We start from the raw sequence: 27,565 nt of genomic DNA, 5'->3' as shown, positions 1-27,565 counted from the left end.
AGGAACACTGTCAATGAGATTTTTAGTGTTTATTTTCAAACTAAAATGTTTTCAGGTAGTAAATCAACAATTAACATATAAATCTCTACATGTTAAAATATTTGGTTAAACAATTGGTTTATTCTGACACTTAACAGATAAATTAAGAGAGATTCTTTCTGTCACAATAACAATAATACTTTAAATGTGCACCTTTACCAGTTATTTTTAAATGAATCCGATTTTTCTCAAATGACACATAAATTTCCATTCATCTTGCACAAGTAAGGGTTATGTCCCTTGACAATAAATATTACACTTGATAAAAACAAATTGAAGTAAAAATTAATGCTTATGTCACCATCTCAGCAGATATAGAGAGTTCTTTTCTTGATTTCAGTAGATTTTTCAGGTAAAACTCCCCTAAAATAAATCAATAATCTGTCATTTTCATATCTCTTTCACTTCTACTGAGGAAACTATTGCTAAAATGATGAAAAAGTATTCAAATGGCAAACAATTGCTCTCCAACATATATAACCGCTAATAATCAACACATTTTAAAGTGTAATTTTCAGAGAAATGAAATGGATTCTTTGTAATAATCTAAAAATTTGCAGCCATAGACACACAAACCTGCTTTATATGAGGATCTGACCAGCGGCCCACTTGCTGTGTAAGCAAAGCCCAGTTTATTGCCCACCTCCTCCCAGTACTTATACTTGTCAGGATGGACGTACTCTTTGACCTTCAGATGCCGCTTTGTGGGCTGCATGTACTGTCCCAAGGTCACACAATCAACATCTATCTTCCTTAAATCTGTATATATACAGCAAGTTATGTTTCAAATTTCTCTTCTTTTGCTTCAAAACTGTACACATTTATTACTGTTTAATACATTTTCTTTGATATTTTCATTTCCTTCATTAACTTTCTATTCTCCAGCAGTAATCGGTCACTTACCCTCCAGGACTCTCATAATCTGGTCATCAGTCTCCCCCAGTCCTAGCATTATGGAGGTCTTAGTAACAAGATCAGGTTTATGTGACTTCACAAACTTGAGTACACTTAGGGACTGTTTATAATTGGCTCTTGGATCTCTGACCAACCTTTGAAATAAAATAAATATGTCAAATAAAATAAATACTTCTAATAATCAATTTAGCTACAACAACAACTGTTTCCTGCATATTCTTTAATAGAGGTATGAAATAAAGGTATTATTTAATTAAATCACAGTTAAACCACATTATTCTGAATACAAATCAAAATCACTTTTATAATGTTGATTTTCAATATTGAAAATTTTTCAATTTTCCTACATTTGAGAATTTATTAAATATTGCATATAGGAGAGAATGATAACTATTTCAGTTATTATCTTGAATGAAAATAAACTGCTAAAGTCAAACCACATTATTCTGAATACAATATAAACAAATTTTATCAAGGACTCAATTTTGGCAATTTTAGCAAAGTTGACTGTTGCTACACTGGAGGGCGTGGCTTCATTACTCAGCAGGTAATAGTGTTTTTTAATAAATGTTTCTCGACCAATCAGTTTCAACTAATTTACATTAGAGTATAATATTATCTTTTAAGACAACACATAATCAATAAAATTATTTCTTGCTAAAATCAAATACTAAATTTCTAAGAAAAATTGCTAAATTTATGTCTTGCTAAAATTCTACTCATACAATACTACAATGATTGACATCTTACCACTGAAGGTCCTCCACTGTCTCCACATTGTGGGCGTAGACATCTAACCCTGAATCTGCCACGGTGGCTACACAGCCCAGGTCACCACGAAAGTCAGGGGTCAAGCACTCCACTAGGATTTCTGACTTTCTACAATTACCCAAATACACCAATTAATATATTTTAATTTTTTAATGAAACACAAAATCTTACAATTTTCATCGAAACAATTTCTAGAACATTAGATTTTGATATAAAATAGTCACCCTTTTTTGATTTCCCTCACAGTTTCAGCAAAGTGTGCAGCTCCACCATCAGGGAGATCTGTAAGGTAGAATATTTTATTAACCATTCCACATAGCACACTCTCTGTAAAATTGATGTCATTTGAAAAGGTGAAAATATGTCATGACTTTGATTTGATTTTTTTATGACAATTTCAAATAATCAAAATGCTAACACAGGATCCATTTTTCATTAAGATCTATCTTTTTCAATTCAATCAATAAATTACAGTTTCATGAAATTTCAATGAAAAATGAAAACTGTTTAAATTTTTAATATATAGAGCAGGCGGCTGGCAGCATTAAATTACTTTTCTGTTCAAAATTCACCATATTTTTTCTTAAATATGAGAATTATTCATAGTCCCAGAGCTACTTCACTGGTTCAAAAATTTCTAAGGATACTGTCAACCAACTTTTATTCACGTGCGAGAAATATCCGTGATTTCCGCGACCTCCTTTAACTCGCAAATATTAATCGCCGCGAACCATTCATTTTGCTAAGGATTTGTCAAAGAATTACAATCTCATGAAATTTCAATGAAAACTGTTTAAATTTTTAAAATATAGAGCAGGCAGCTGGCAGCATTAAATTACTTTTTTGTTCAAAATTGCCAATAAAAGATGACAATTCATAGTCCCAGAATAGTTTGTTTACAGTATCTTTTTCATGGGTATAAAAACATATAACTTATAACCAATCATGAAAGTTGGCTATAATTGTACTGATAAAGACTATATCTACCATCCCTGTCCACTGAGGTCAGCACTACATAATCTAACCCCCAGGATGTGATGGCTTTGGCTGTGTTGACAGGTTCCAGAGGATCAGGGGGAGGGGGGTTCCTGGCCGTCTTCACTGAACAAAACCTGCAGCCTCTTGTGCACGTGTCACCAAGGACCTGTAAAGGATGATCAAAATCTCAACACAAATATTTAATTTTCTCCACAGATGTGACGTCTTTTTTAATCTTTCATTTATGACTACAATATTTCCATTTCTATTTGTTTTCTCTGTGATAACTTTTTGAAAGTTAGTGGAGTTGATTTCTTGATAATTCTACCAGTTAGTGGAGTTGATTTCTTGACAATTCTACCAGAATGTAAATTAGGCAAATCGATAGGTCAGGTGCTAAGAAGGCCAAAATCTGTAAATCATGTAACTCTCATGCAGCTGTCTTTGTGTTTGATAACAGTGGGCGAGGACCATTGAAATTCACATGGGAGGCCTCTTGTAATTTAAATCTATTAATAGTCTACATTTAAAATCTAAATCTACAATTTTATTTCACAATGAAATGGAAATATAAGGAATCACTGTCTATAGTTAGTACAGTTATGCCAGGGAAAATGCTCTGGTATATTATACTAACCAGATAGTGATTCCTTCACTAGGCTGAGTCTAATTCAAGTGAGCATGACTTTGCGCAGCTTTTTAATTTCATGCAGTCATATTTGCGACAGTACACCTTTCCAAAATATTGTAATTTGAATACAAAATTAATATTATCTGTAACGCCAACTGGTCTGAAAATGTTATTTTACGACAAAAATTACTAATTTAACGCTGAAATTGCTATTAACGACCTCATTGTGGTCTGATTTTGTAAACAATACATGACGCTGAAGAATGACACATGACTCGCTTGTATGTTCAAGACCTCCATGGAAATAATACTCAAAACTGATGTCAGAACATCAAAATAAACATCTAGCAATCTAAACATTGCTATTTTTTACCAAAAAATTCATCTGTTCCCATAATACATCTGCAAGGATATGTTTTATACATTATGGCAATTTTAGAGGTATTGGACATTGAAAAATAGACTTTGAAATTAATTCCTAGACCAGCCTAGATGGTCAACTTTTTAAAATTTTACAATTTGGTGACTTTTTACAAAAACTTACATCTACTTGACTGAAAAAGAAATCTTTAGGGCAGAAATACCAAAAATAATGAAAAAATGTGATAATTTTGTGCTTTTCCAACTAATTCCCATAGGGTCCAATAGTAAAATTTGACAACTTTTTGAGATGGCATACTGAGAAATCGGGATAGTAAACATAATGATTTTTTAATCTTAAAACAATAAATATTAAATAATATTTATATAAAGTAAAAATTAATTTATGAAAAATAATTAAAATCCCTAGGATAGAAATAATTAGACTCAGCCTCGGTAAATAAATCACATTATTTTACAGTAATATTTTCTCCCAGTTTATACCATGATAGTGGCTGTAGCTGTCCCCTTTGCTCCACCCCAGCATTCCCCAATGTTTGGACATTTTGCCTCCTCACAAACCTGTAATATACACATCAAGATATCTGAAAATCCAAGATACATGTATAGCAAGGTCAACATATTACCTTCATCAGATTAAAAATTCGATATTTTATTTCAATACTTCTTACTGTATGAAGTTTCAGATCTCTCAGGTTTTCCTTCAGTCTGTGATAATCTTTTCCCATGGCAACATCTGTTTTTAACCATTTAGGAAGTCTTAATCTGTAAAATCATACATGATTGACCTTAGTGTGGTACACAAAAACCGTTTGTAATGTGCAATATGCTGAGGTTGGATGCTGCTCTGGTATAAATACATAATAACTTTGATGCTGAAAGTAATAAATCAATGAAAGATAAATATCATAAAATGTTGCCCCAGATTCTGTCTAATTTGTCAATTTTTGTGGAGCCAACTATTTGCCATGGACTCACAATTGTGGTTATTGCTATATATTATCTTAATGAAAACTATTATTTGCAAGAATGACATTTATGTAAAAATAAAGTTTTGTATCACTAAATTATACAATACCCATTAGCTAAGCTTGGACAACCATCAATTCGTATCAGGTCCTTTTTCAGTACTTTGATTTAAAAATCAAAGTTAAAGTAAAATTTGTTTTTTAATTGACTATTTTTTTTAATCATCATTTCTAAATATTCCATGGCAATAAATAATTGATTATTTGAAAATTTTAAAGATGCATGTTTAAAAACACCGCACACCACGAAAATATTTAATTACTAATCACACAAAAAGACATAAAATAAAAAAGTTTCATGACGAATATCTTCCATGCACCTTTGTGATGACCACACTAGTGAAACAGAAGGAACGGATGTTGCTGGGATCACTTGTCGTATATTATTATTGTGTCCCCGTATACACTAAATTTACTCCGCATAGCTGACTTTAAACATTTTTTCAGTCTTTAATTACATGTATTACCAAAACATTCCATGGCAACGGTAGCATTTTGAAACTGAATGACCACACAACACAACTACAACCAGTGGTCGGCCTTTGAGGAAAGTTTCAGGAATATTGTTCCAGCCATCACTGAGAAATAGCCTGGACAACAAAAACATGTGTACAATCACAATATGTTGCCCAACTTCGTTCCGGGCGACATAATTATAATCAAATGACTTGCATCTCAAATTCTGTCAAATTGGTCAATTTTTGTGGAGCCAACTATTTGCGAGATAGTTATTGACTCTTTATTAGCAAGATAAAACTCACGAATTGTGGTTATTGCTATATATTATCTTAATGAAAACTATTATTTGCAAGAATGACATTTTTTGTGAGCACACTGTCTCGCCCAATTATGCAAAAATAAAGTTCTCGCAAATAAAAAGTGATTTACAGTAGTGAATATTATAAACAATTCTTGTGATTTTATCCTTCACCTCTCTCCCTTTTTCCTTCTGATGTTTCCTGTATCACTTGCTGGGCTCCCTATTTTTGGTTTAAAAAAAACCTACAAGGTCTTTTATTTACTAACCCATCAGTTAATTTCTTTTTCTGTTCATCTGATAAGGTTGCATAGAATTTGCAAAATGAAGTACTTTCAGTAACCTGGAAAAAAACAAAACCTTGTTCATTTACAAGAATTAACAGGAACATTTAGAAATTATTTATATTTGGTTCTTTTAAAATTTGTTTTTTAATTGATCTATATGTTTTTTAATCATCATTTCTAAATATTAATGTATTCTTGATTACAAAAAAGTAACATTTTCAACCAAAATGTTTAACATTCATTTATTTTCCACTACCATAACAAGGACCTGACTTGTAAAAAAATCTTTTACTATATGTTTTTTATCAACTTATGAGTAAATTCTTTACACACCTTGTTGAGGAACTTGGCAAGCAAACACCTTACCAGCTTATTTTATGCAAGCTCTGCTGTGATTACATAAGACTTAAATAATCATGATAATTCATGGATTTTCTCATATTTAAAGGCAAACATGGATTTAGTTTTATATTAAAAACCCTATTATATTAGATACAGGAACTAGAATATGGAAATATCCAATGACTTCAATTTAAAACATGTCCGTGAATAATTGTTCATTCAAGCAGGATTACTTAATTCAGCAGAGAAAATTCGAGTCAGTTTCCATCCAGTTTTGGATGAATAACGTCCATTTCAAAGAAGTTTATATGAATGTCCATCACAACAAATTCAAAATTAAGGATATAATGTGGATTTAATACAAATGCTACCTTTGAAATAGCAAGAAAACGTTGAAAAGTCCTATGACGTCTCACAGCTGACATTTTTTGTTTATTTGTGAAGTAACTCGAGCATATAATATTCGCATGAATATATTTTTGTGTTTATTGCCATGTAACCTTTTATTTCAATTTAAAACATATTTTTTAAATCATTATTACTATACAGAAAAATAAATAAACCAAAACATTGTTACACGAAGCCTTTCTGATTGTTTCACGTAACCAGAATATGAACCAGTTAACAAGTTACTGAAACAAAGCACCATGAGCATCAATCTCCCAGGCAGAGTTGTCGTTCGTTCCTCTCTCAGACACCTCTGCAATGGGCTCACGTCAAGATTTTTGACATACCGTATAAAAAGTTATATTTGTAGGATTTTTTCAAATTAAAATAATAGTTCTGGATTTATTTAGTAAATATCTATCTCAAAACTCAGACATAATCATGGAAATTGAATTATAATGAATTAAAACAAACGCACTATTTCTTGTGTTTAGCACTGTGATATACGCGAGCCAACGACAGAGGTGAATGTATGAGCCGATGGTAGAGAGTGCATGAGCATCACTTTCAGGTAGGTTTACTTTCTGCATTTAGACCTCCATTGAGATATTTTAGTCCAGATCACCAAAGTTAAATGTGTAGCTGGAAAAGGATTTTAAAACAAACTTGCAAAAATTACAGATGAAAATGCTAAATAAGCCTAGTCAGTCTGAACACTTAGCTGCTACTGCTAGCCGGGTAGCCGTAGGATAGCTGTATATTAGTTTAGTGGTAAGAGTAGACAGAGATGAAATTGTAGTCTAAATACATGTACTATATAAAAGTAATTTTATAGTGTCTATGTGATTTTAGTGTAACAAGAAAGGAGAAAATTAAATGTAATTGCTGGACCGGGAATCGAACCGGTGAGACCCCTGGCCCTGCATCACTATTGTCAGGTGTATTACCGACTGAGCTATCCAGGCCAATATCCATGGCCAAAACCATTAGATTCCTTCCTCCTTAAATGGTCTTTGCCCTCAAAGACACAACTCAAGCTTTTATTAGCCCCTGGCAGGAGTTTCACTTGCAATATCCCAGAGGTGTTCAACCGCACCAAATCTATATAACACTGGAAAGGAGAAAATCTATGGCTGGACCAGGAATCAAACCCAGGACCTGTCATTAAGTCAAATGCTTACTGACATTTTGGAATTTCTTTTAGACCATTATTATAGTTCTGAATTGTCAATGGATTTTTCTGTTATTTCCCAATTATGACAAGGAGCACATGGCAGGTCAGCAGGGGATGCACACTCTTCCATGGCACCTGATCCCACCTCTGATGTATTAGAGGTCCATAATTTGTATTGTTTGATGGACTTTTAAGCTTGAATACTGTCCTTTATCTCCATATATTTCATTCATTGGCTAAAGCCTCTATACTTTCTCCTAGCCTCTATACTTTCTCCTAGCCTCTATACTTTCTCCATAGTGACAGTGGCCTGCCCTTTGAGATTCAATACTTGGAATTTTCTTAAATTTCTTGAAGGAAAAAAAGTCAAATGTTTGGAAGGGAATAAAGTTTAATCCATCCTTTTCATGGTATTTTTAACCGGTAAAGGATCTAAATTTCTTTCAGAAAGAACAAAACAAAAATCTTTGTAATTAAATTATAATGGCTGTAATCAACAGGTATTATAGATTTTGGTAATATTAAAAAAAAATTTGGAAATTTCTGATGTCAGAAGAAAAATCTTGAATTGGTATTTAGCTATTTTCACAACTGTGAACATTGTACTGTTTTCCCTTTACATTTCAATCAAAATTGATGTTGTATGTATCAAGTGGTATCTGGACAGGAAATAAAGCTAGAATTAAATAGATTAAAATTATTAAGACTGTTGATTAAAAGGATACAGGAAAATAGCAGGATTAATTCCTAAGTATTAATATAGCAAGTGACATTTTGAAAAATCAGAAGAAGGTTTCAGGCTCCTCCCTTTAAGTCCCTTTACAGGGGCTGAAAGGGTTTTCATTCAGAATATCCAGGGGATAATGTCATTATAGGTGGGGAAATTCCTTGACCCCAGGGCCTAAGTAAACCCCTGTTATAGATTAGCATTTAGAGATTGACACAGGAGACTTTTAGTTTACCATACCCATTTCAAGATACCCCCACACTCAAAGATTAGGACATAAACTAAAGGTTTACGACTCTCAACTGATAAGGGTTAGTCCTGCACACTTATTTCACAGGGTTAAGTCTTGCACCCATCTAAGAGATTAGGGTTAGTCTTTGCACAATTATTCGGCTGATTATGGTTAGACTCGCATCTAAGAGATAAGGGTTTATCTTCAATTAATACATGTATTTGACTTATAATGGTTAGTCTAGCATCTGCAATTAAGAAAGTCAATTGCATCTGTATTGTTTCATTATCTTTCAGCTCAAAAATATCTTACTTTGTTTACATGAAAAAAGAATAAGTGCAAAAGAAACACCATAAGCATCCACTGAACAGACTCTTTTTACAAAATTTCATTTTTGTCAATTTTTCACGGAATAACTTACAATATTTATTACATTATTTTAGAGAACAAAGATAAAAACTTTTGAAATCTTAAGATGAAATGGACATGGCCAATTGGACAAACATTAATGTTGAGCCCTCTGGTTGTATATGTAAGCAAACATTTTATGACAATTAATTTTATATAAGTTTTACTGACATAGTTACTCCCGCTAGGATATTATCCTGACATATAAATCAGCTAGCGTAATACATTGTGTCTGTTTTTCATATGAAAATCATGATGAAAAATTGGCAATATAGGAAAGAAGAATCAATGGAAAAGTTCAATATGTGGTTATACATATACAGGGCTGGCTGTTTTATGTCAGGACAGATATAAATGGTTCCAGTGAGGCAGCCTCTTAACACATCAATTTAACAGTATAGAATTGTCAATATAGCACTGCCAGCTGAGGGAAATCTGGTACTTATAACAGGGAAGGATTCGGACTGGTACACTTAGGTCACCCCAATTAGAGTCAAAGAAACTAATGATAGCCAGTAAAGTTAGTATCTAGGGTATAGCTTATGTGTTTGTTGGAATGATATTTTTGCCAAACTCTTAGGGGTGTTTACAGTTAAGTGAACATTAGCTGCTTACATAAAATGTTTACAGAAGAGCTGTGTTTGTGATGATTGAATATTGATGTGATAAATCGGTGACTGGTTTTATGTCTTATTGATCGCTTGAATTGGTGCTGAAGTTTTTATATATGACCCAACTTGTCACTCCTTTCTGTTGGAGAATAGAATCATTACATCAATGTTACTATGGAAACAGATATTATAGATTATGTACTACTTCTTATGTAGGTAGACAGTAGAATGGACAAGGCCAAGTTACCACTAGTATGACGCTTCACCTGGTCTGATTAAATAAAGTAGGTAAGTTATGTTTTAATCGTGTCAAACAGGAAATAAATATTCAAAAAAAATTTTAGTTGAAAATATAAGTACCCTGGATGCTGCTTTGAATAATTTCTCTCAACAGTCAATAACGTACGGTTCCATTTTGAAATGTTTTGTTTAAAAAGCCATCTGGTATAGGTTAATAATATTCAAAAACATATTTAATTCTCAGAATATGATGTAAGATTTTTATTTTCTATTGAAAAACTTTATAACCAGCATGTTTATTTATTTAAGTTAGGTTTTTCCTCCCAGTTTGTTTAAATTACTTTATATTGTATTGCAATAAAGTAATTGTTTGTACAACTCTCTGGTATCATGTTTTGGGTGAATAATAAAGGGGGGCATCAGCTGCTTATCTGATTTTATCCCTTTATTAATCCAACATCTGCCGCCTCTATACGTTGATGTTTTCATATTCATGTTTTATGCCACCCTTCAATAATAATGGCATATCATATTGAATATATATCCAACTAATAACTATACTCATTTGTGTCCAAGTTTACAACCAAAATCTTTGTAGGGAAAAGAACTCAATGTATGATAAGGAAGCAATATTGCATGTGAAATAATTTGTATAAATTAATTCTGTTGTTCTCAGACAGAGATGGGAAATTGATTTTGTGGTGAAAAACAACTGGCATTAATTCTGTAGAATTACCGCACTCTCCGTCACGTCATTGTCGAGATCTTTGAGGTCTCGTTCTCTGTGCATCACGATTACTGTGAAGTGCTCCCTCAATGGAGAGGTGTGATTGAATTTGTAACTTATTACATTTATGGTAAACTTATTACATTAAATCACATAACTATGCCAATTATGGTGGGATTTTTTTTAAAAAACTATTTATACAAAAAAAGATGACTTATATGATAAATAAAACAGATCTCAAATTATTTAAGTGAAATCATAAAAATATAACCTCCATTTCAAAGTGATTTCAGTTAGGCCTATATGTATGATAAAGTCTAATGGTCAAATGGTACAAAGAAATCACAACTTTTTGGTTTGATTGTCACACGAAGGGTGAGGCACAACCTGCATTGTAACAGTAGACAAAATGTCGTGAAGGTGGAGTCCAATAATTGGATATAAATACGAATCATGCATGTTGTACAGCACTGCGAACTAATTGATTGTAGCACGTCTATGGAGCTACCTGGGGACTGAATGAGGCCTGTGTCACAGTTTAGCTGACCTTAGTGCATCAGCCTTATAACCTACACAGTTACACCGGACAGTCATACAATGGAGGAGACAGAGTAGATGGAGGTGAGAGGTGAAGGTTTCAAGGTCAAAGTACTATAAATGTGAGGAGTCGTCTTATAACAGAACTCACTACTTTGTGTTTTAAAGAAGATACCTTAGTATGTGTTAGTACATTGAATTTAAAAAATATTGAAATAATCTGAAGACTTTAAATTGCAAGAAAATATATTTAAGCGAGTGGAAACTATTTAATGATAAAGCATGAGTTGAGTGTATATATTCATGAAATATAATTTCAATTAGGCTAAATGTTTTCTGAAATAATTACCTTCATAGGCACTTACCGATAATTTCATGATATTTGTAAAGTCATTATTTTACATAAAAGAATTAAAGTGAAGAGAAGGGATTCAATTTTCATGCCAACCATGTGATCAGCCCAATGTTGTAATCTCTACTCAGAAAATAGATTAAATTGGTCCTTTGCAAAGCTACTTGTTAGTGACCAAATCTCATAATGATCATTACAGGTTTATCAATTTATGTACACATCCCTTGTTAAGGGAATACTTGGTGGTCAAAAGAAGAAAAAAAACTATTGATTTTGGAGTCAAAAAGTTAATTGTTAAGTTCCACAATAGAGTCAAGGATTGTGTGAACATCAATTGTCAATATTCACCACTGTTGGTCAGAAGAAAAAGAATGTTAATTCCAGGATCGGGAATTCAAAGGTCATATTTGGTAGAGTACTAGAGTATCCTTTGATCTGTTTTAGAGAAATTACCACTTGCTATTATTTTTTAAGGTAAAAGGTGAAGGTTATAACTGATGATGGTAATCATGAGGTTGTACCTTATATTGCTACAAAATGATTATATAATGCTAGAGGTAACACTTTGTGTTTGTGGAACCGTAAGTCAAAGACAGGTGAATGTTGTGGTCAGCCAAATGAAAAAAAATGATCATGTATAGTCATGAGAAGTTCGTTGTAAATGTCACTTCTATTAAAAATCAGAGTGTAAATTTCCTGTATTACAAGTATTTATATATTCTTGAATAATGTGGGCGGGGAAGGCATTCTCCTCCATGTAATACCTGGATTAGTAAGGTATTTCAGTAATCAATACGTATACATAATGTATTTTTTTACAGCCTTACTCTGAAAATGCCAGTGAGAGATAACAGAAAACACAAGGATCTTCACTTGGAGAAAAATCATGTGTATAATGTGTATGACCAGATTGCACCAAAGTTCAGCGAAATTTCCCAGAAAGCCTGGCCAAACGTCCGAAGGTTTCTCAAGGATTTGCCTCCTGGATCCATAGTGGCTGATATTGGTAGAAACTAACAATTATAAGTTTTGATATTTTTCAATCCATAGAGATTTTTTGGGGGGGGGGGGTTACAATTAACTTTCCTGACAAAAGTTTTTCAAAGTTAAACTTCTGGTATTTTATAAGTGAACTAAGAATACAAAAGGGAATATGATTATACAGTCATGTAAATGTAGTAGGAATGTAAAACATACAGACTTCAATATCTATCTCAGGTTGTGGAAGTGGCCGCTATCTTCACATTAACAGTAAAGTTGTGAAATTTGGAGTGGATATCTGCTCCCCATTGGTAGAGAATGCCAGGAGTAAGGGCCATGAGGTGCTTGTGGCAGACAATATGAGCCTGCCATTTCGAGATGGGGTATTTGATGCCATCATATCTATTGGTGTAATCCACCATTTCTCTAGTCAGAGTCGACGTCTCCAAGCTGTGAAGGAAATGTGCCGTCTTCTAAGACCTGGGGGACAGGTCATGATATATGTATGGGCCTTTGAACAAAAGCACAGAAGGGTGAGGGAATCTCATGATAAATAACCATCCTTTTTATTTAACAGAAGTATCAGTGAAGGGATTTCTGACCTCTTTTTGATTGTACAGTAAAACTCAGTTATAAAGAAGTCACTGGGACCTATGAAATTGCTTCGCAAAGTCGGTAATTTGTTATATCCGTATTAAGTTGAATTTATATAGCTTAGGCAAGATAACTTCGTTATATCCATGAATTCCCAATATCCTTGTTCGTATTAAACAAGTTTTACTGTATAAGGAATTTTGAAATTCAAAAAAAGGAAATGTACCGGTATTCAGTATCCATGTTGCTAGATACTGAAAATAACCCTGTGTGTCTACCCACCAATGTTTGGGAGATGTACAGAGATCATCTTTATCACTTAAATCCATCCATCTATTTTTCTGTGTTTCCTACAAATGGGTCTTTGTAATGAAAAAAAATACCGGTATGCATAAATACTACCATGTTACTTCTGACATAAGGGAATAATATTACCTTTGCAATTTCATTCAGGCAATGTCACAGTGCATGTACTTTGCAAAAAAATGGTAATTGTTTTCTGTCTTTTATTTACCCAATGGGTTAATTGTCCTAATCCTTATTTAAGGTCATTTAGAAAAGTTCAAGGTCACATTTAGGAAAAGTATGATTCCAAACCTTTCCAATCTTTAAAAGAAAAAATATTGGAAGCTCATACTTGACACAGAGATTGATAATGATATTAATGATATAAGGGTGACAAATGACTTTGATTCAAGGCTATTTGGGCAAGTTCAAGATCAATGACAGCTAAAGTATATCCATCTGAAATTTTCTCTAACTTTCTATTATAAAAACATTGAAGAAAGTTCCTAATTTGTTTAAAGATTACTTTTGAACAGAGAGTGTTTCAGACCAGAGGTCATTTAGTTAAGTTTAAGTTAATGTTAAATCAAATTTATAATTTCTGCTATTATACATGTATGTATATTTTTAAAAATGTTTGTTTCAGTTCAAAACTCAGGATGTCTTGATTCCTTGGCACAGTAACCATAGCAACAAGAGATCTGGTAAGAAACCAAATTTTTCTATATTCCTGCCCATTTTAAACAATGACATGCCAGTTGGGTTTTTTTCCCCAAACATTCCACATACTCTAATAAGTAGTAAGCCATTGTGTTATTTTGTACCATATTGGGGGAATTTTAATGAAATTAGAGCATTTGGATAAGTACTTTTACTAGACTTCACCCTATAACTTCACTTTACCTCAACTAATGTCAGATAATCATTGATTTGATACATCAGATTTCATTATAACCATAACTTAATTAATAAAGAATTGTTATGAATATTGACAGGGAACCCCAAAAAACTTTAAACTGCATCAATAATGTTCTCTAATGTTAAGTATTTGATACTTGTCACAGGCTCACTGGATGGGGGATTGTCCAGCAATACAAGCTCTGATAGTGAGTCATCAGTTGACATCGAGGACACCAGGAGTTCAGAGATAAACTTTAATCGAACACTCTCAGATCCAGGCAAAGAACAAGAAAATACTCATCTACAGTCCTATCTTAGAACGGTCACTCAGGAATCCCACCTATTGTCCCAAAGACACAGGTGCAATACCCTCCCCAGCTCACTTGAGGGACTTTCTGGGGAAGAAACTCGAGATAATTTTGTACCAAGTGTTCTTGCAGCAGAGTGCAGAAAGTTTGAGGCATCTCTCAAGGCCATGTCTTCAAGTATGTTCTACCTCAGTGAAAGTGAATACAGGTCAACTAATGAAAATTTGCAAGCAGATCTAAGCAGTCATCAAAACTTACATCATACAGGACTTGAAGGTTACAAATCAGGTGATTTTTCAGAGCCAATCAGAAAATCTATCAAAGCTGAGAATGGGAATTTAGAAAAAGCAGCAGAAATTTCCCATAGGAACCTTTCTGAACCTTTTAAGATTGACAACACAAACTGCCATGGGAGAGATAAATTTACATCAGAAACTATCACTGATATTCAAGATCCCTGTAGTAAAATCAAGTCAGTGGTGCTTCAAGAAAATGTTGTCAGTTCAGTGAAATCAAATAGCAATTGTGACATTTGTCCAGGACATAAACCAAGCTTAGACCAGTATTTGTGTAAGACTGATCCTGTCAAAGATCCAGATGATACATCACAAACAACTCGAAAAGATGGTGCAAAAGTGAGGAAAAATAAATTCACACTTTTTTCTTCCATCAAAGAGAGTTTTCTTAATTTTTTTGAAGGAAAATCATCAAAAATGAAGAAGCCAAAACTTGAGCCAGTAGTATGTGATAGTGGAGAGATGGACGTCAGCGATTTTGCTGTGAGAGAGTTCCCAATGAGTAGCTGTCCAAATTACAGAAGGGAGATCATATCAGAGGAGTTAAAAGCCTTTCAGAGCAGTGAAAATCAGGGATCAAACTTATACTGTGTTACCGATGAACTCAGTGTTGAATCTGAGACGAAAAACAATCCTGTACACCAGACATGTTTGGAAGCTAGAGCTTCTGCTAGTCAAGACACATCCTGCCATATTGCAAGTCAGAAAGATACACTACTTAAGCATTCCATGTCAGACTTATCACCCTCAAATTGCGAGTCTCTAAAACGTTTTGATGATATGTCCTCAGATAGTCTCAAACTAAGATCTCATTTGAGTGGCCTCTCTCAAAGACACTCTTGTAGCTTGCCAGCTGTCAATCATATCACAGAGGCAGTCCAGGTCAGTCATCCCACGTCTTCAGTGCCTTCATCCCCTGCAGTAAGAAACGAATCATTAAACAAGTCCACAGAACTTAGCAGGTTTTACCATGTTTTCAAAGATGGGGAATTGCCAAAACTCATTTCAAAACATGTCCCAAATGTGAAAATTATTAGTTCAACTTATGATCATGCTAACTGGTGTATTGTGGCAGAAAAATATCACTAATTGTATTTTTGTTTCATAAGTAGAAATCTATATTATTAATGAATTTTATTGTTGTACTAGTGATTATTGCAATGTCACAAATTTTATAACAGTGTATCCCTCACTCATTTATATTTATGGTTTATTTACTAGGTACCGTACTTGAAGAAATAAAACAAATTATTGTATATTTTTATTGTATTTTTACCTTTAGAATTTAAAGATCTCAAAAATATGGTGCATGTATTTTACAGAATTTAGTCCACATTTTAATTTTTCATTATACATGCGTCTCTAATTCAGTAAAGCCCAAATATAAAGAAATCTCAGCAATTACATGTAGTTGAATCTTGTAGCAGAGTTTGAATGAAGTTTTTTAAATCAATATAGAGAAATTTGGTTATTTTATGTTCCTGTGTTTTCCTCATATAAGTCTTTTCCTGTATTTTAACAATTGGTTTGCTATGGCTTAGCATTTTATTGTAGTATTTTCAAAAGCAGTTCAAACTTAAATCATAATACTACAGTCATATTGGGCAAAGTGTTAGTTTTATTGCAGTTACATAAGTATCTTGTATACTTCTATCTACATGCAATGTCTTGTTTGCCCCTTAATGAAAGTAAGGCAAGCCCACCATGAAGAGAGAATGAAAGAGAGATATATGTTTATAAATAGGCATTCAATTTTAATTAATGAATTAAATTTTGTTAGATTTAATTTGGTGTTATTCATGTCAGCCTCTGTATTTGTAGGACTGTCCCCTATTGGTTGATTTAGGTCTTATTCTATTTTAAAAACATTCACATTGATTGCAATGCAGACTTGCCAATGATTAACATGTTTTATTGCACTTTTATAAGAAAGCATGTTCTTTCATTTAAAAATTGTGTGCCTTGTAAAAGCTTTCATATTTATATGGAAAGTTTGAAGATTCATTAGGTGATAATTCCATATGCCAAGTTTATGCATCTATAACACAATCAAATGGAGGAGATTTTTCATAATGGTTTTTGTCTATTTCTGGTGTTTATTGAACTTGCATAAGGAATACATTTTGCTGTTTTGATCTTAAACATGCATGTCAGAATCAAAATAATTGTGATTTTTTTTATTTTCTTATATTGACTTGATTGATTTTGTGTTAGTATAAGTGATCCTATGTTAAGAAATAAAATGGGTAACATTTTAAAGTACACTCTACATGCCACAAGATTTCTGAATGGGGTTTTGTAAACTCCAGAAGTTTTTTTTTTGTTCCTTTTATACCGTATTGTACATGTAGAATGCTCAGAATAAGAGATTTGAGATTACCTACAGTGCTGCATATCAATTTTATATAAAATACATTTTTTTTCTTGGAAGTGCAATATATAAAAATTCATTATGCATATCTAGTCTCATAACAGTATAATGTGAAATAGTTAATATATTTTAATAACGGATTATTCAATAATTATTCAATATTTCATTGATTACATTAATATTTATTGTACCAGAACTCTTATAATATAGATATGGATTGTCTAGAAGAACAAGGGAAATAAACTTCATTTTGCATTCCCCTTGAAAGCAAATATTCCTTTGGTGACTTCATGGGTTAAGTTATTTTGTTAGAAATAACTTTTGTGACCATGTGACCATTTGTGACCATGTTTGAAAGATAAAAATATACAGGAGATTGTTTTACAAAAGAACTTAAGACTTAAACTTAAGATCAAAATATGATACATTCAAAAAGAAGATATGTGCATTTTGAAGTTATATGTACTTAATGACTGACGTTTTTTCTCTTGTTCTGTTTGAAATAAGTTTCTATCATTACCGGTATACAGATTTATGGGAGTACAGGTGCCATGACTAATTTATTGTAGTTTTAAAGCCAAACTTTGTGATACATGTTTATAAATAAACAAATGATCATTGTGAAATGTCAAAATAAATTTTGTGTAAATAATTTTATTTTATATTTGTTTTATTATCCTTGGTCATAATTTATGGTTATAGTTGTTAAAACTAGAACTGTCCAAACGGGACAAAATACCCCCTGCTGGGTTTTTTCAGAAGTAAGTTTTTCCATAATAAAGATATGTATCACACATGAATTATGAAATTTTTCTTCCAGTGACCTTGAACTTCCCCAAATGACCTTGGGTCAAGGTCATGACACACCCTTGGGTCATGGGCAATCTTTGTGTGAAATAAGAACCTACCAAGTTTATCCATAAAAAAGATATGGACTGGTAAGAATTATGAACTTTTTCTTCCAGTGACCTTGAACTTGCCCAAATGACCTTGGGTCAAGGTCATGACACACCCTTGGGTCATGGGCAATCTTTGCGTTAAATGAGAACCTACCAAGATTATCCATAAGAAAGATATGGACCGGACACAAATTATGAACTTTTTCTTCCAGTGACCTTGAACTTCACCAAATGACCTTGGGTCAAGGTCATGACAAACCCTTGGGTCATGGGCAATCTTTGAGTGAAATGAGAACCTACCAAGTTTATCCATAAAAAAGATATGAACCGGACACGAATTATGAACTTTTTCTTCCAGTGACCTTGAACTTCCCCAAAGGACCTTGGGTCAAGGTCCTGACACACCCTTGGGTCATGGGCAATCTTTGCATGAAATAAGAACCTACCAAGTTTATCCATAAGAAAGATATGGACCGGAGACGAATTATGAACTTTTTCTTCCAGTGACCTTGAACTTCCCCAAAGGACCTTGGGTCAAGGTCCTGACACACCCTTGGGTCATGGGCAATCTTTGCGTGAAAAGAGAACCTACCAAGTTTATCCATAAGAAAGATATGGACCGGACACGAATTATGAACTTTTTCTTCCAGTGACCTTGAACTTCCCCAAATGACCTTGGGTCAAGGTCATGACACATCCTTGGGTCATGGGCAATCTTTGTGTGAAATGAGAACCTACCAAGTTTATCCATAAGAAAGATATGGACCGGACACGAATTATGAACTTTTTCTTACAGTGACCTTGAACTTCCCCAAATGACCTTGGGTCAAGGTCATGACACACCCTTAGGTCATGGGCAATCTTTGTGTGGAGTAGTAGATTCTAATGTCCCTTCATAAGAAAGATATGGACCGGACACGTTTGCACAGACAGACGGACAGACAGACAGACGGACAAGGTGATTCCTATATACCCCCCAAACTTCGTTTGCGGGGGGTATAAAAAATTGCAAATTGTTTGCACAACTCAAAAACATCATAAAAGTAACTACTGTTATTTATTAAATTGTCAAATATATACCTGGATGTGATGGCCCAAGGGGTTGTTTTCTTATGTAGAATTTCTTAAAGAAATACCAGTATGTGATTGGAGAGGAGAAAAAATGCATTGGACCAGACTGGTATTCAAGCCCAGGCCTTCCTGAATCTCTGTCTAACTGCCACAGGCCTCTCTCCTTAAAGGTTTTGGAATGTTTAAAAGTATGAAAGACTAACATGATTTTGGAGAATTCCATCCTTAGAAAGTGAAGTTCAAGTAAAAGTTGGAATCTTGATGTTTTATTATATGATAACTAAAATCAAGTTCTTCTAAATTATAGTTGATGAGTGAGTAACTTGATTTGTTCAGTTAGAACAGCCCCATCTCTTAAACAAACCTAGAAACATGGCAAAAAATGTTTCGGAGTGGTTGGATTTGGCAAATATATCCTATTCAAAGTTTTGTCATATCAATGCGTCTTAAATTAATGCCATGGGAAATTCTTGGTAAGGAGATTTCAGCTGTGATTACTATAGTAATTGCACCATCAACCAGCTATTGATACTAATAGACCCATGCGCGATTCAAGCATTGCAACAATGGTTGAAAAAAATTATGGCAAGAATACCCAATAGTAGCCTGAAGAAGACAGTGCTATTGTTTATATCAACTTTAAAGCAATCCGAAAACCATACAAGAAGAAAAAAGACATGGCTGATGGTAAAGTAAGAAGAAACACAGCGAAACGAAATTCTTCTTGGCTGAATGCACACTGTCAGCTACAGATTAGCAGCTGCGCATTCACTTATTTCTTAAGCGCCGCGAATCTTGTCAAATGGAGTGTATTCGATTAAGACAACCCGTGTCGCACTAGTGTTAAATATGCGCATGCTCACTGACTGAACTCTAGTGATCTAAATAAAACATCTCGTGTCGTTATAAATATGGCAGGGAAAACAGTATATTCCCTGTATTTTTGGTCTTAAAAGGACATACAACTGATTAACAAACAATATCCAATTATTAAATAAAGAATAGCAGATAATTAAATACAAGACCTCAAAGCTGAATTGATTGTTCAACAAAATGTATTTTTTACAGATATAACATGTATTTTATAGATTATTTATCCTTGCAATATTATTTATCAAGTCAATACCTCCTCTTATTAAAATAAAAAAAAAGTAGAATAAGAATGTCTTCACTTACATGCATGTCAGTAGTATTAAATGTAATAGTGACGTGCCATCATGTTGAAGGGGGGGGGGGGGGGGCAAGCCATAGAAAACAAAAATGAAACTCCTATTTAGTTGGAGGAAAGGGATGTAGGTCTCACTTCCTTCAGTACCAAATTTTATTCATACAAGACGACTTGACCCTTGATTGGCTTTACTGTAACAAAAAGGGGGAGGAAGCTATCGGTGGTCTTTCAATGAAGATTTTAAAAGTAATGAGATGTTTGGGGAAAAAAAGTGTGGGGAGCACTTCCACCAGCTGCTACGTGCTTGTATTCTCTCTCTATCTCCCCCCCCCCCCCCTCCATGGTAACATTTTGCAAGGGGTATAATAATTGGTCAGAAAAGTACCATAGCTGACATTTTTCATTTATATACTAGTAGTGTAGGTCATAGGATGTGAGAGACAAATACTTTTACAAAAAAATGTGACGTCGGTTGGAAAGAAAACTTGAGCTTATGTGTTTTTCATGGTCTTACATGGCTGTGGATTTTAATTTTGAGTCTGTAAAAATAATGTTCAATATTTCAACTAAATTTAAAAAAAAAACATACGCTTGAAAATGTTCAATAATTATTACGATAGTAATTAAAGGCTGAAAAGGTAATTTCTATATACTTATAACATTTATTGTAAACAAAGAACCAGTTGGTTCTGGACCCAACCTCCATATTTCTAAGATTTCATTGTAAAACATTCTATATTTTTTCAAGAAGAATAAAATCGCAGAATTAATTTTGGTCTTAGGTGTAAGTTCTTTTGTAAAACGGGCCCTTTGATTTCAAAATTGTCTAATAGATGCATATAGATTCACTAAAATTATTTTTACAGATTTAACAATCGCAGCATAGATATGTCGTGTTAATTACCTTATAAAGTTAAATCATTATTATTAATAATTCAGTTAAAAGATAATTACAGGATCAAATGTGAGAGCAATTTCAGTTAGTCCAGTCAATCTAACTCAAAAACACCCAAACTTCAAACAAATTGCAACAGAAGTTATTCTAGCAGAGTTTTGTTATTTATAATGTGCCTTTTGATATATCAAAACTCTAGAAAAATATATTTGTCCAAACATCTTTTTTTTTCGATTATCAAAAAATCCAATATTTGTTCAAAAATCTCCTTTTGAATAGACATTCTATTTATGCATAAAAATAGTTTTGCCAGGAATATGATCTTGAAATTTTTTGACAGTCATGCAGGAATGCGTCTGCAAACTGAAACCGGTGATTATTTCATTAGTTGCTATGGATTCCTGTTCCCATGGCAACAGAAATAATAAAAATTAAACCTTTCCAATTCCTTAGTACGGCTTTGTGAAGGGACAAAAATATATAGCTATAGTAGGAATGGATTAGTATTGAATTAATTTGTTAGTGAGGACCTAAATTAATTTTTAAAAAGTTAAAGGGGATAATGTAAGCACAGACATCCCCCAATATCTTTTTTTTCAAAAGGGGGGATCAAATTTCACAGATGTTAAGTCTCATAATTTTTTGACAAGCAAAAATAAATAAACAAACAAGTAATTAGAATTTAAAATAAACAATAAATAAAAATAAATTTATTACAAGGGATATGTGATTTTATCGATATACCCCGCGCACTACTGAGTATATCACAATTTTTTCTTCTTTTTTTTTTTTGGGGGGGGGGGGTAATATGTATTGTGATTCTGCGGCCTTAAGACCGGTATTTAGGTGCATATCACAAAGTCCAGAAATTATTTGCGATTTTATTCTTCTTGAAAAGAATTTAGAATGTTTTATGGTAACAATTTCCATAACAGTTAATTTTCAAAAATTTATAATCAACATAAGTTTTTGGTTTTAGTCGTAAGTTCATTTGTAAAACGGGATCTAGAGGTTCGGGCAATAATTATAGGCAGATTAAAAAAAAGCTGGATAAACTTTAAAACAAAATCAAAAACTGTCCATGATAAAGCAACAGTAATTTTAAGAGGTTGACCTTAAAACTAAAAAATAAAAAGGGGGTGTCAAAATTTTATTGCCGACTTTTTTCATTGACGTTGTAAATTTTTAATACAAACACTGACATATTTATGCAGAAACAGTTTTCGCATTAACAATGCGACTTCACTTCCCGCCATTCTTTTTACCTGTTACTCCAGGTAAACTGAGGAGTATACTCGCGTAACATGGGTTGATCACCCGTGTCGAAGATAGGTTGTTTTATTTACAACTCTAGTGACTCGTGTAACCCGTGTCGCTTAATCGAATATACCCATGTACATTCCCATCTGACGATTGTGTCACGTGAGACTCCATGATGTACTTTTTTAGGTCTACGGGGTGTGCAATATCAATTATTATAACAAACACAATCTCAAATTAGACCTCGTCAACTATGCGACACAGACGTTTGTTCTAGAGTTGCAAAGTAAAGAGTTTATCCTTATGTCACATGTTTGAATCTCATTGCATGACGTGGAGAATGTTCCTTTGGATGAGACCATAGGAAACGAGGTCCGTTGACACAGCAGGTGCTGATATAAATGAAATTCTTCACTGCTCAATGTCCCTGGGCTAAGTGCCGAGTGCATCGCCAAGAAGTGATGTCTCAGTATGCGTGGACAGTTCTGGAAAGGAAATAAACAATTAAACATGCGCAAACTGGACTTGAGGAATCAACCTGTGAGGTCTGGCACGATCTCTCCCGAGACTGTCGTTCCTAGATACGTACAACAGGCTACCAGGGTAGTGCAAGGGGAAGAGCAGCAAATGTAACACAAAGTCTGCATCGACGATTGAGGATAGTTATTTGTGGATTGATTTGAAATCTTACAGTGATGCTTGCGCAGCAATTAAAATTAATCAAATAGAGAGAGAAAACTCCATTTAGACTAACTACGAGTTGCTGTTCAAGGAGTGCCAGTTCAAATTGTTGGCTAAAGCAGCCGAGGAGAGTTTGTGCCACCAAACCAAAAGAGCGTTACAGAACCCTTGTAAAGGAGAGACAACAGAGACCTTAATTTCAGAATTTGGAAAAAACTTTAAACTTATTTGTTCGGCTTATCAGTGGGTATCAATGTAATTAGAAAGGAAACACAACGAGAATAAAATTCATAGACATGCAAACAGAATCTTTTTAAAAATAGACTAAATACAAATGCGCATCAAATAAAGTAGGCATCAATATTTAAACGAAGAATTTCGGTAAGCAGTTTAGTCTGATGCATATTACAAAAAGAGAGATCACAGTCACACTGTTAGAAATCCATAAAAGAAGACAGGTTGCATCCAAGAATACAAAAGGGAATGGAAACATTTCAGGCAAAGGTAGAATCATTGGGAAAGCGTATTAAAAAGATAATTGGTGAAATAGTAAAGCAAATTAATTGTTTTTGGCGGGCTTAAATTTGCTATTGCCAACAGATGAGAAAAGTGAGAAGTTGAAATGTTACTGCTTTGAGAAAAATTTTAAAAATCTAAAGAGAAGAAGGGAAACTGCTATATAGTAAGTACGCCGATGAATCTACAAAAGATTGATTGATGGTGTTGTTTAACCCCTTTAGAGATTTTTTCACTCATATGCAGACACCACCACTTGCCGGTAGAGAGCTGTAATTTTTTGTCCTAGACTGCCATTGAGCAGTGAGGGATCTTTTTCGTGCCAGCACCTACTGCGACACGGGACCTCTGTTTATACGGTCACATCCGAATGACCGGTCTCCATGTCCCACAAAGGGATTCGAATCCGCGACGTAAGGATCAACTCCTTCGCAACTCTAGAGCAGACGCTCTAACCACTGCTACAATCAGCAAAGGACAATATTGCCCACAGATGACATTATTCGTCGAATATGCGATAGGCAAAACGCGAAGACCTAGGGGCAAGGAACTTGTGTGAAGAATCGGTCATTTTTACAGATGCTGTATTAAATGGAAGGAAAACCTCATTTTTGCTTGATACTGAGATATCCCTAACTTCACAGCACAAGAAAAAAATGTTATATGATCAGCTGATGGACCGACCAACAATAGTTGATGAAGGGCATATACACACAGTAATAACGAAGGTTCGTGGATCAAGACTTCTTCATTTTTGGAAAGGCAAATTTATCATGTAAAATAGGAAAAATGGAGGAAATTCCTGAAATCATTGTATCTGATATCAGTCTTAATATGTATCATACTTGGAAATGACCTCCCAAAAACTTTAAATGGAGCAATAGATACAGTATTCCACACGGTTCGTTGAAAAGTAATAATAAATGCTTCGGTTTTTCACGAAAAGCTACACGAGGCTGATACAGAGTTGCAAAAATTTGTGACAAATTCAATTAAGTGAAGTTACTAAAGCAAAAGTATCGGGAAAAATACATTCAGGTTTGCAGGCTACTTAGTAGGGACAGAAAATTTCTCGACCCTCAAGAGAACAAGTAGGTCGCACTTTCGTAAAGAGATATGATTTTGTTCTTGTTTTGCTCCTCAGTATCACAGATGTTTCAAAAATTCGTAGTGGAACTTTTATTTCTAATTTCCTGTAGATTCCTAAATATACGCGAGGAATTTAATTATCGCGTAATTTCGCAAAAAGCGCCACTAGCGAAATAAAGTTCCTCGATCGCTTTTATTTTCATTGTGCTACAATACATGTAAAATTTCCCGAGAAACCGACATTTTGCGATATTTTGTACTCTGTTTAAATAGTAGCTCGTACAATTGTAAACAAGTTGAATACTTTATGTGCGACATACAGTATCCAACATTCGTGTAGACAAATTTCTATATATTTATCCCAAGAGGATAAACAGATCGATTTACATGCTACTGAAATGTTACAAACTATATTATCTACAGACTAGTACTTCTTGTCTGGCCAGGACACGGGGGCATGGAGCACATTGCAGGTGAGACAGGCTGAGAGAGTATGCTTCCCTTTCCATGGCACGTGATCCAGTCTCTAATGTTTTCAGAGGTTCGTGTTTGCTCTGTTTCTTTTTTCTGTTCAGTAGACGTTTGAGCTTGATTAATGTTCTTTATCTCTTTATTCCATGGCAGAAATGGTTGTTGTGAACCATCATGGGTATTACTAGTCGAATTGGTTTGTAGGAAGAAAGAATCATGCCATCTGGCGTTCTCTATCATCGACAAAACAAAGTTATGGTTATAGACGCGAATCCAATTCCAAAGTTAGAGGAACTGTTCGACCACCTCTCAGGACAAACAATGTTTTCTATTTCATCTTAGCAGTAGGTACTGGCAAGGTAGCATAGAGGAGACTAATAAGGAGAACCCGGGTTAGAATAGGTCCTCAGTATCCCCTTGCTTGTCGTAAAAGGCGACTAAATGGGGCGGTCCTTCGGATGAGACCGTATAAACCGAGGCCCCGTGTCACAGCAGGTGTGGCACGACAATGTCCCTGCTCAATGGCCCTGAGTGCCAAGCATAGGCCTAAATTTGCAGCCCTTCACCGGCAATGGTGACGTCTCCATATCAGTGAAATATTCTGGAGAGGGACGTTAAACAGTATACAATCAATCAATCAATAAGGAGAACTTCTCATTCGTTTAGGTCCTTTGTTACACAAATGCAATTTTGAAGCATCTCGTGGACATTACTTTCGGGTATTCATAAGGAGACTATAAAATTTCGTTAAATAGTCATTTGAAAGGATGTTAAAAACACATCAATAAAATGTTTAAATGCGTTTTCATCGGTTAAATCTGAAACTAATGGAGTCGACTTCCTGGTGCAGTGATTAGAGCGTCTGATCTAGAGTCGCGAAGTACGTAGTTTGATCCTTACATCGCGGGTTATGGTGCTAAAATCCATGTAAATTCTCTTGATCATTCATTCACTCATTCATTTGCGAAAAATTATTCTCGCGATTTGACGTTTAAGATCTATTTTGCGATAATAAGTACTCACAAAAAATAAGGAATTTACAGTAATCAAGGTCCCGTGTCAACGAAGTTGCTGACACGAAAAAGGTCCCTCCCTGCTTAATTGCCGTAAGTGCCTAGTATAGGACAAAATTTGCAGCTCTCCACCGACAAGTGGAGGCGTCTCCATATGAGTGAAAAATTCTCGAGAGGGACGTAAATAAAAAAAAACAACAACAACAAAAACGAATGGAGAAAAAACAAAATTTTTTGCTGAGGATATTTCATGGCTTAGGAAATTCTTTTGATCCCGAAAAAGTGAAAGTGGTTGCCGAGTGGCTGATTTCCAGTGAAATCTCATGAGTTAGTTCTTACTTGGGACTTTGAAGCTACTAATACTTTAATCAGAAGTTTGTCTCAATAGCTCTAAACCCATGCGTACTCTAAAAAAACAGTTCCAAAGAACAAAAGAAACTAAAAGAAGCTTTTGGAATTGATTGATAAGTGTGTCAATACTAACGCTGTCCGATGTAAGCAATCAATTTATCCTTAATGTTGTTGCAAGGGGAACATGTGCTTTTATATCTTCTCTTTAGACAACAGATCGCTGAAGAGGCTTTTACGATTTAAGAAACGGGAAGGTCAGATTGCAGTATGGTTAAAAGTGATTAGTTTTTAGAATTTCAAGATTTAAAACAGACCAGGCTGAAAACATGGAAAGGCAACAAGTACATAGCAGGATACCTTGTCTTCCGTGTGGATTCGATTCCGAATCAGAAATGGGGCATCATCAGCAAAATGTGAGTGCAGATCAATATCAATGTTAGGGAAATGAACCTGTTGAGCTTAGTCTGAAAATTATTCGATTGTTCTTTCCTGAGTAAAAAAATAACAAGTGACACTGTTTTTCTAATACAGCAAGGGTGGGTTTGTGGCAAAATCCCTGTGGAACCAACTTGATCACTTATTTCTGAAAGAAGAACTGTAAGGGGAAAAAAGAAACCCACTCCCACTCCCTATCATCCTAAGTATATACTGTTAAAAAAGAAGGGGGTAATGTAGCTTGTGACCAAAATGTTCACATAATCAGAGGGATACGAAACCATATTATGTAGTTCCTTAACGAGAAACTATTTCCAAAGAAATTCATCATCCAAACAAATCAATCATACTCTCACGATCTGCACGGGATGTTACTGATGATCAGGGGTGGTGTGCTACAAATTTGCATACTAGTACCACTGAATTGAAAGGTTAAAGCCACTCTAAAGACAAATTT

The 27,565-nt window shown here is 34.2% G+C and overlaps 2 protein-coding genes across 4 annotated transcripts in view; one reads left to right on the top strand and one right to left on the bottom strand.

Annotated features, from left to right (window-relative positions):
- LOC134270927 (uncharacterized) overlaps positions 1–17,210 on the top strand; it is a 120,232-nt gene extending 103,022 nt beyond the window's left edge. The window contains exons 1-8 of one of the 3 annotated variants that reach the window (XM_062753186.1): positions 7,068–7,091; positions 9,889–9,956; positions 11,127–11,256; positions 11,724–11,934; positions 12,346–12,530; positions 12,743–13,038; positions 14,031–14,088; positions 14,449–17,210. In XM_062753186.1, the coding sequence (XP_062609170.1) occupies positions 12,359–12,530; positions 12,743–13,038; positions 14,031–14,088; positions 14,449–15,977 (2,055 nt within the window). In that variant the 5' untranslated portion in view covers positions 7,068–7,091; positions 9,889–9,956; positions 11,127–11,256; positions 11,724–11,934; positions 12,346–12,358 and the 3' untranslated portion in view covers positions 15,978–17,210. Of the gene's footprint in view, positions 1–7,067; positions 7,092–9,888; positions 9,957–10,241; positions 10,733–11,126; positions 11,257–11,723; positions 11,935–12,345; positions 12,531–12,742; positions 13,039–14,030; positions 14,089–14,448 lie in introns of those variants that run through there. The other 2 variants (XM_062753185.1, XM_062753187.1) reach the window with 2 other exon arrangements.
- LOC134270916 (lipoyl synthase, mitochondrial-like) lies at positions 15–6,561 on the bottom strand. Its single transcript, XM_062753169.1, has 11 exons — positions 6,501–6,561; positions 5,750–5,843; positions 5,675–5,714; positions 4,387–4,480; positions 4,199–4,276; positions 2,713–2,869; positions 1,950–2,007; positions 1,705–1,833; positions 943–1,088; positions 616–798; positions 15–402 (listed from the first exon to the last, which is right to left on the bottom strand). Exons 1-11 carry the CDS (start codon positions 6,552–6,554, stop codon positions 332–334), a joined length of 1,104 nt encoding a protein of 367 aa, XP_062609153.1. The 5' UTR covers positions 6,555–6,561; the 3' UTR covers positions 15–331.
- Positions 17,211–27,565: the final 10,355 nt, after the last annotated feature.

This window comes from Saccostrea cucullata, unplaced genomic scaffold, assembly GCF_032062105.1.
Source record: "Saccostrea cucullata isolate Sc308-1 unplaced genomic scaffold, CSIRO_AGI_Scuc_v1 ctg681, whole genome shotgun sequence".
NCBI classification, from domain to species: domain Eukaryota; kingdom Metazoa; phylum Mollusca; class Bivalvia; order Ostreida; family Ostreidae; genus Saccostrea; species Saccostrea cuccullata.
Note: the sequence above shows the minus strand (reverse complement) of the source record. Positions and strands in the feature narration are given on the sequence as shown.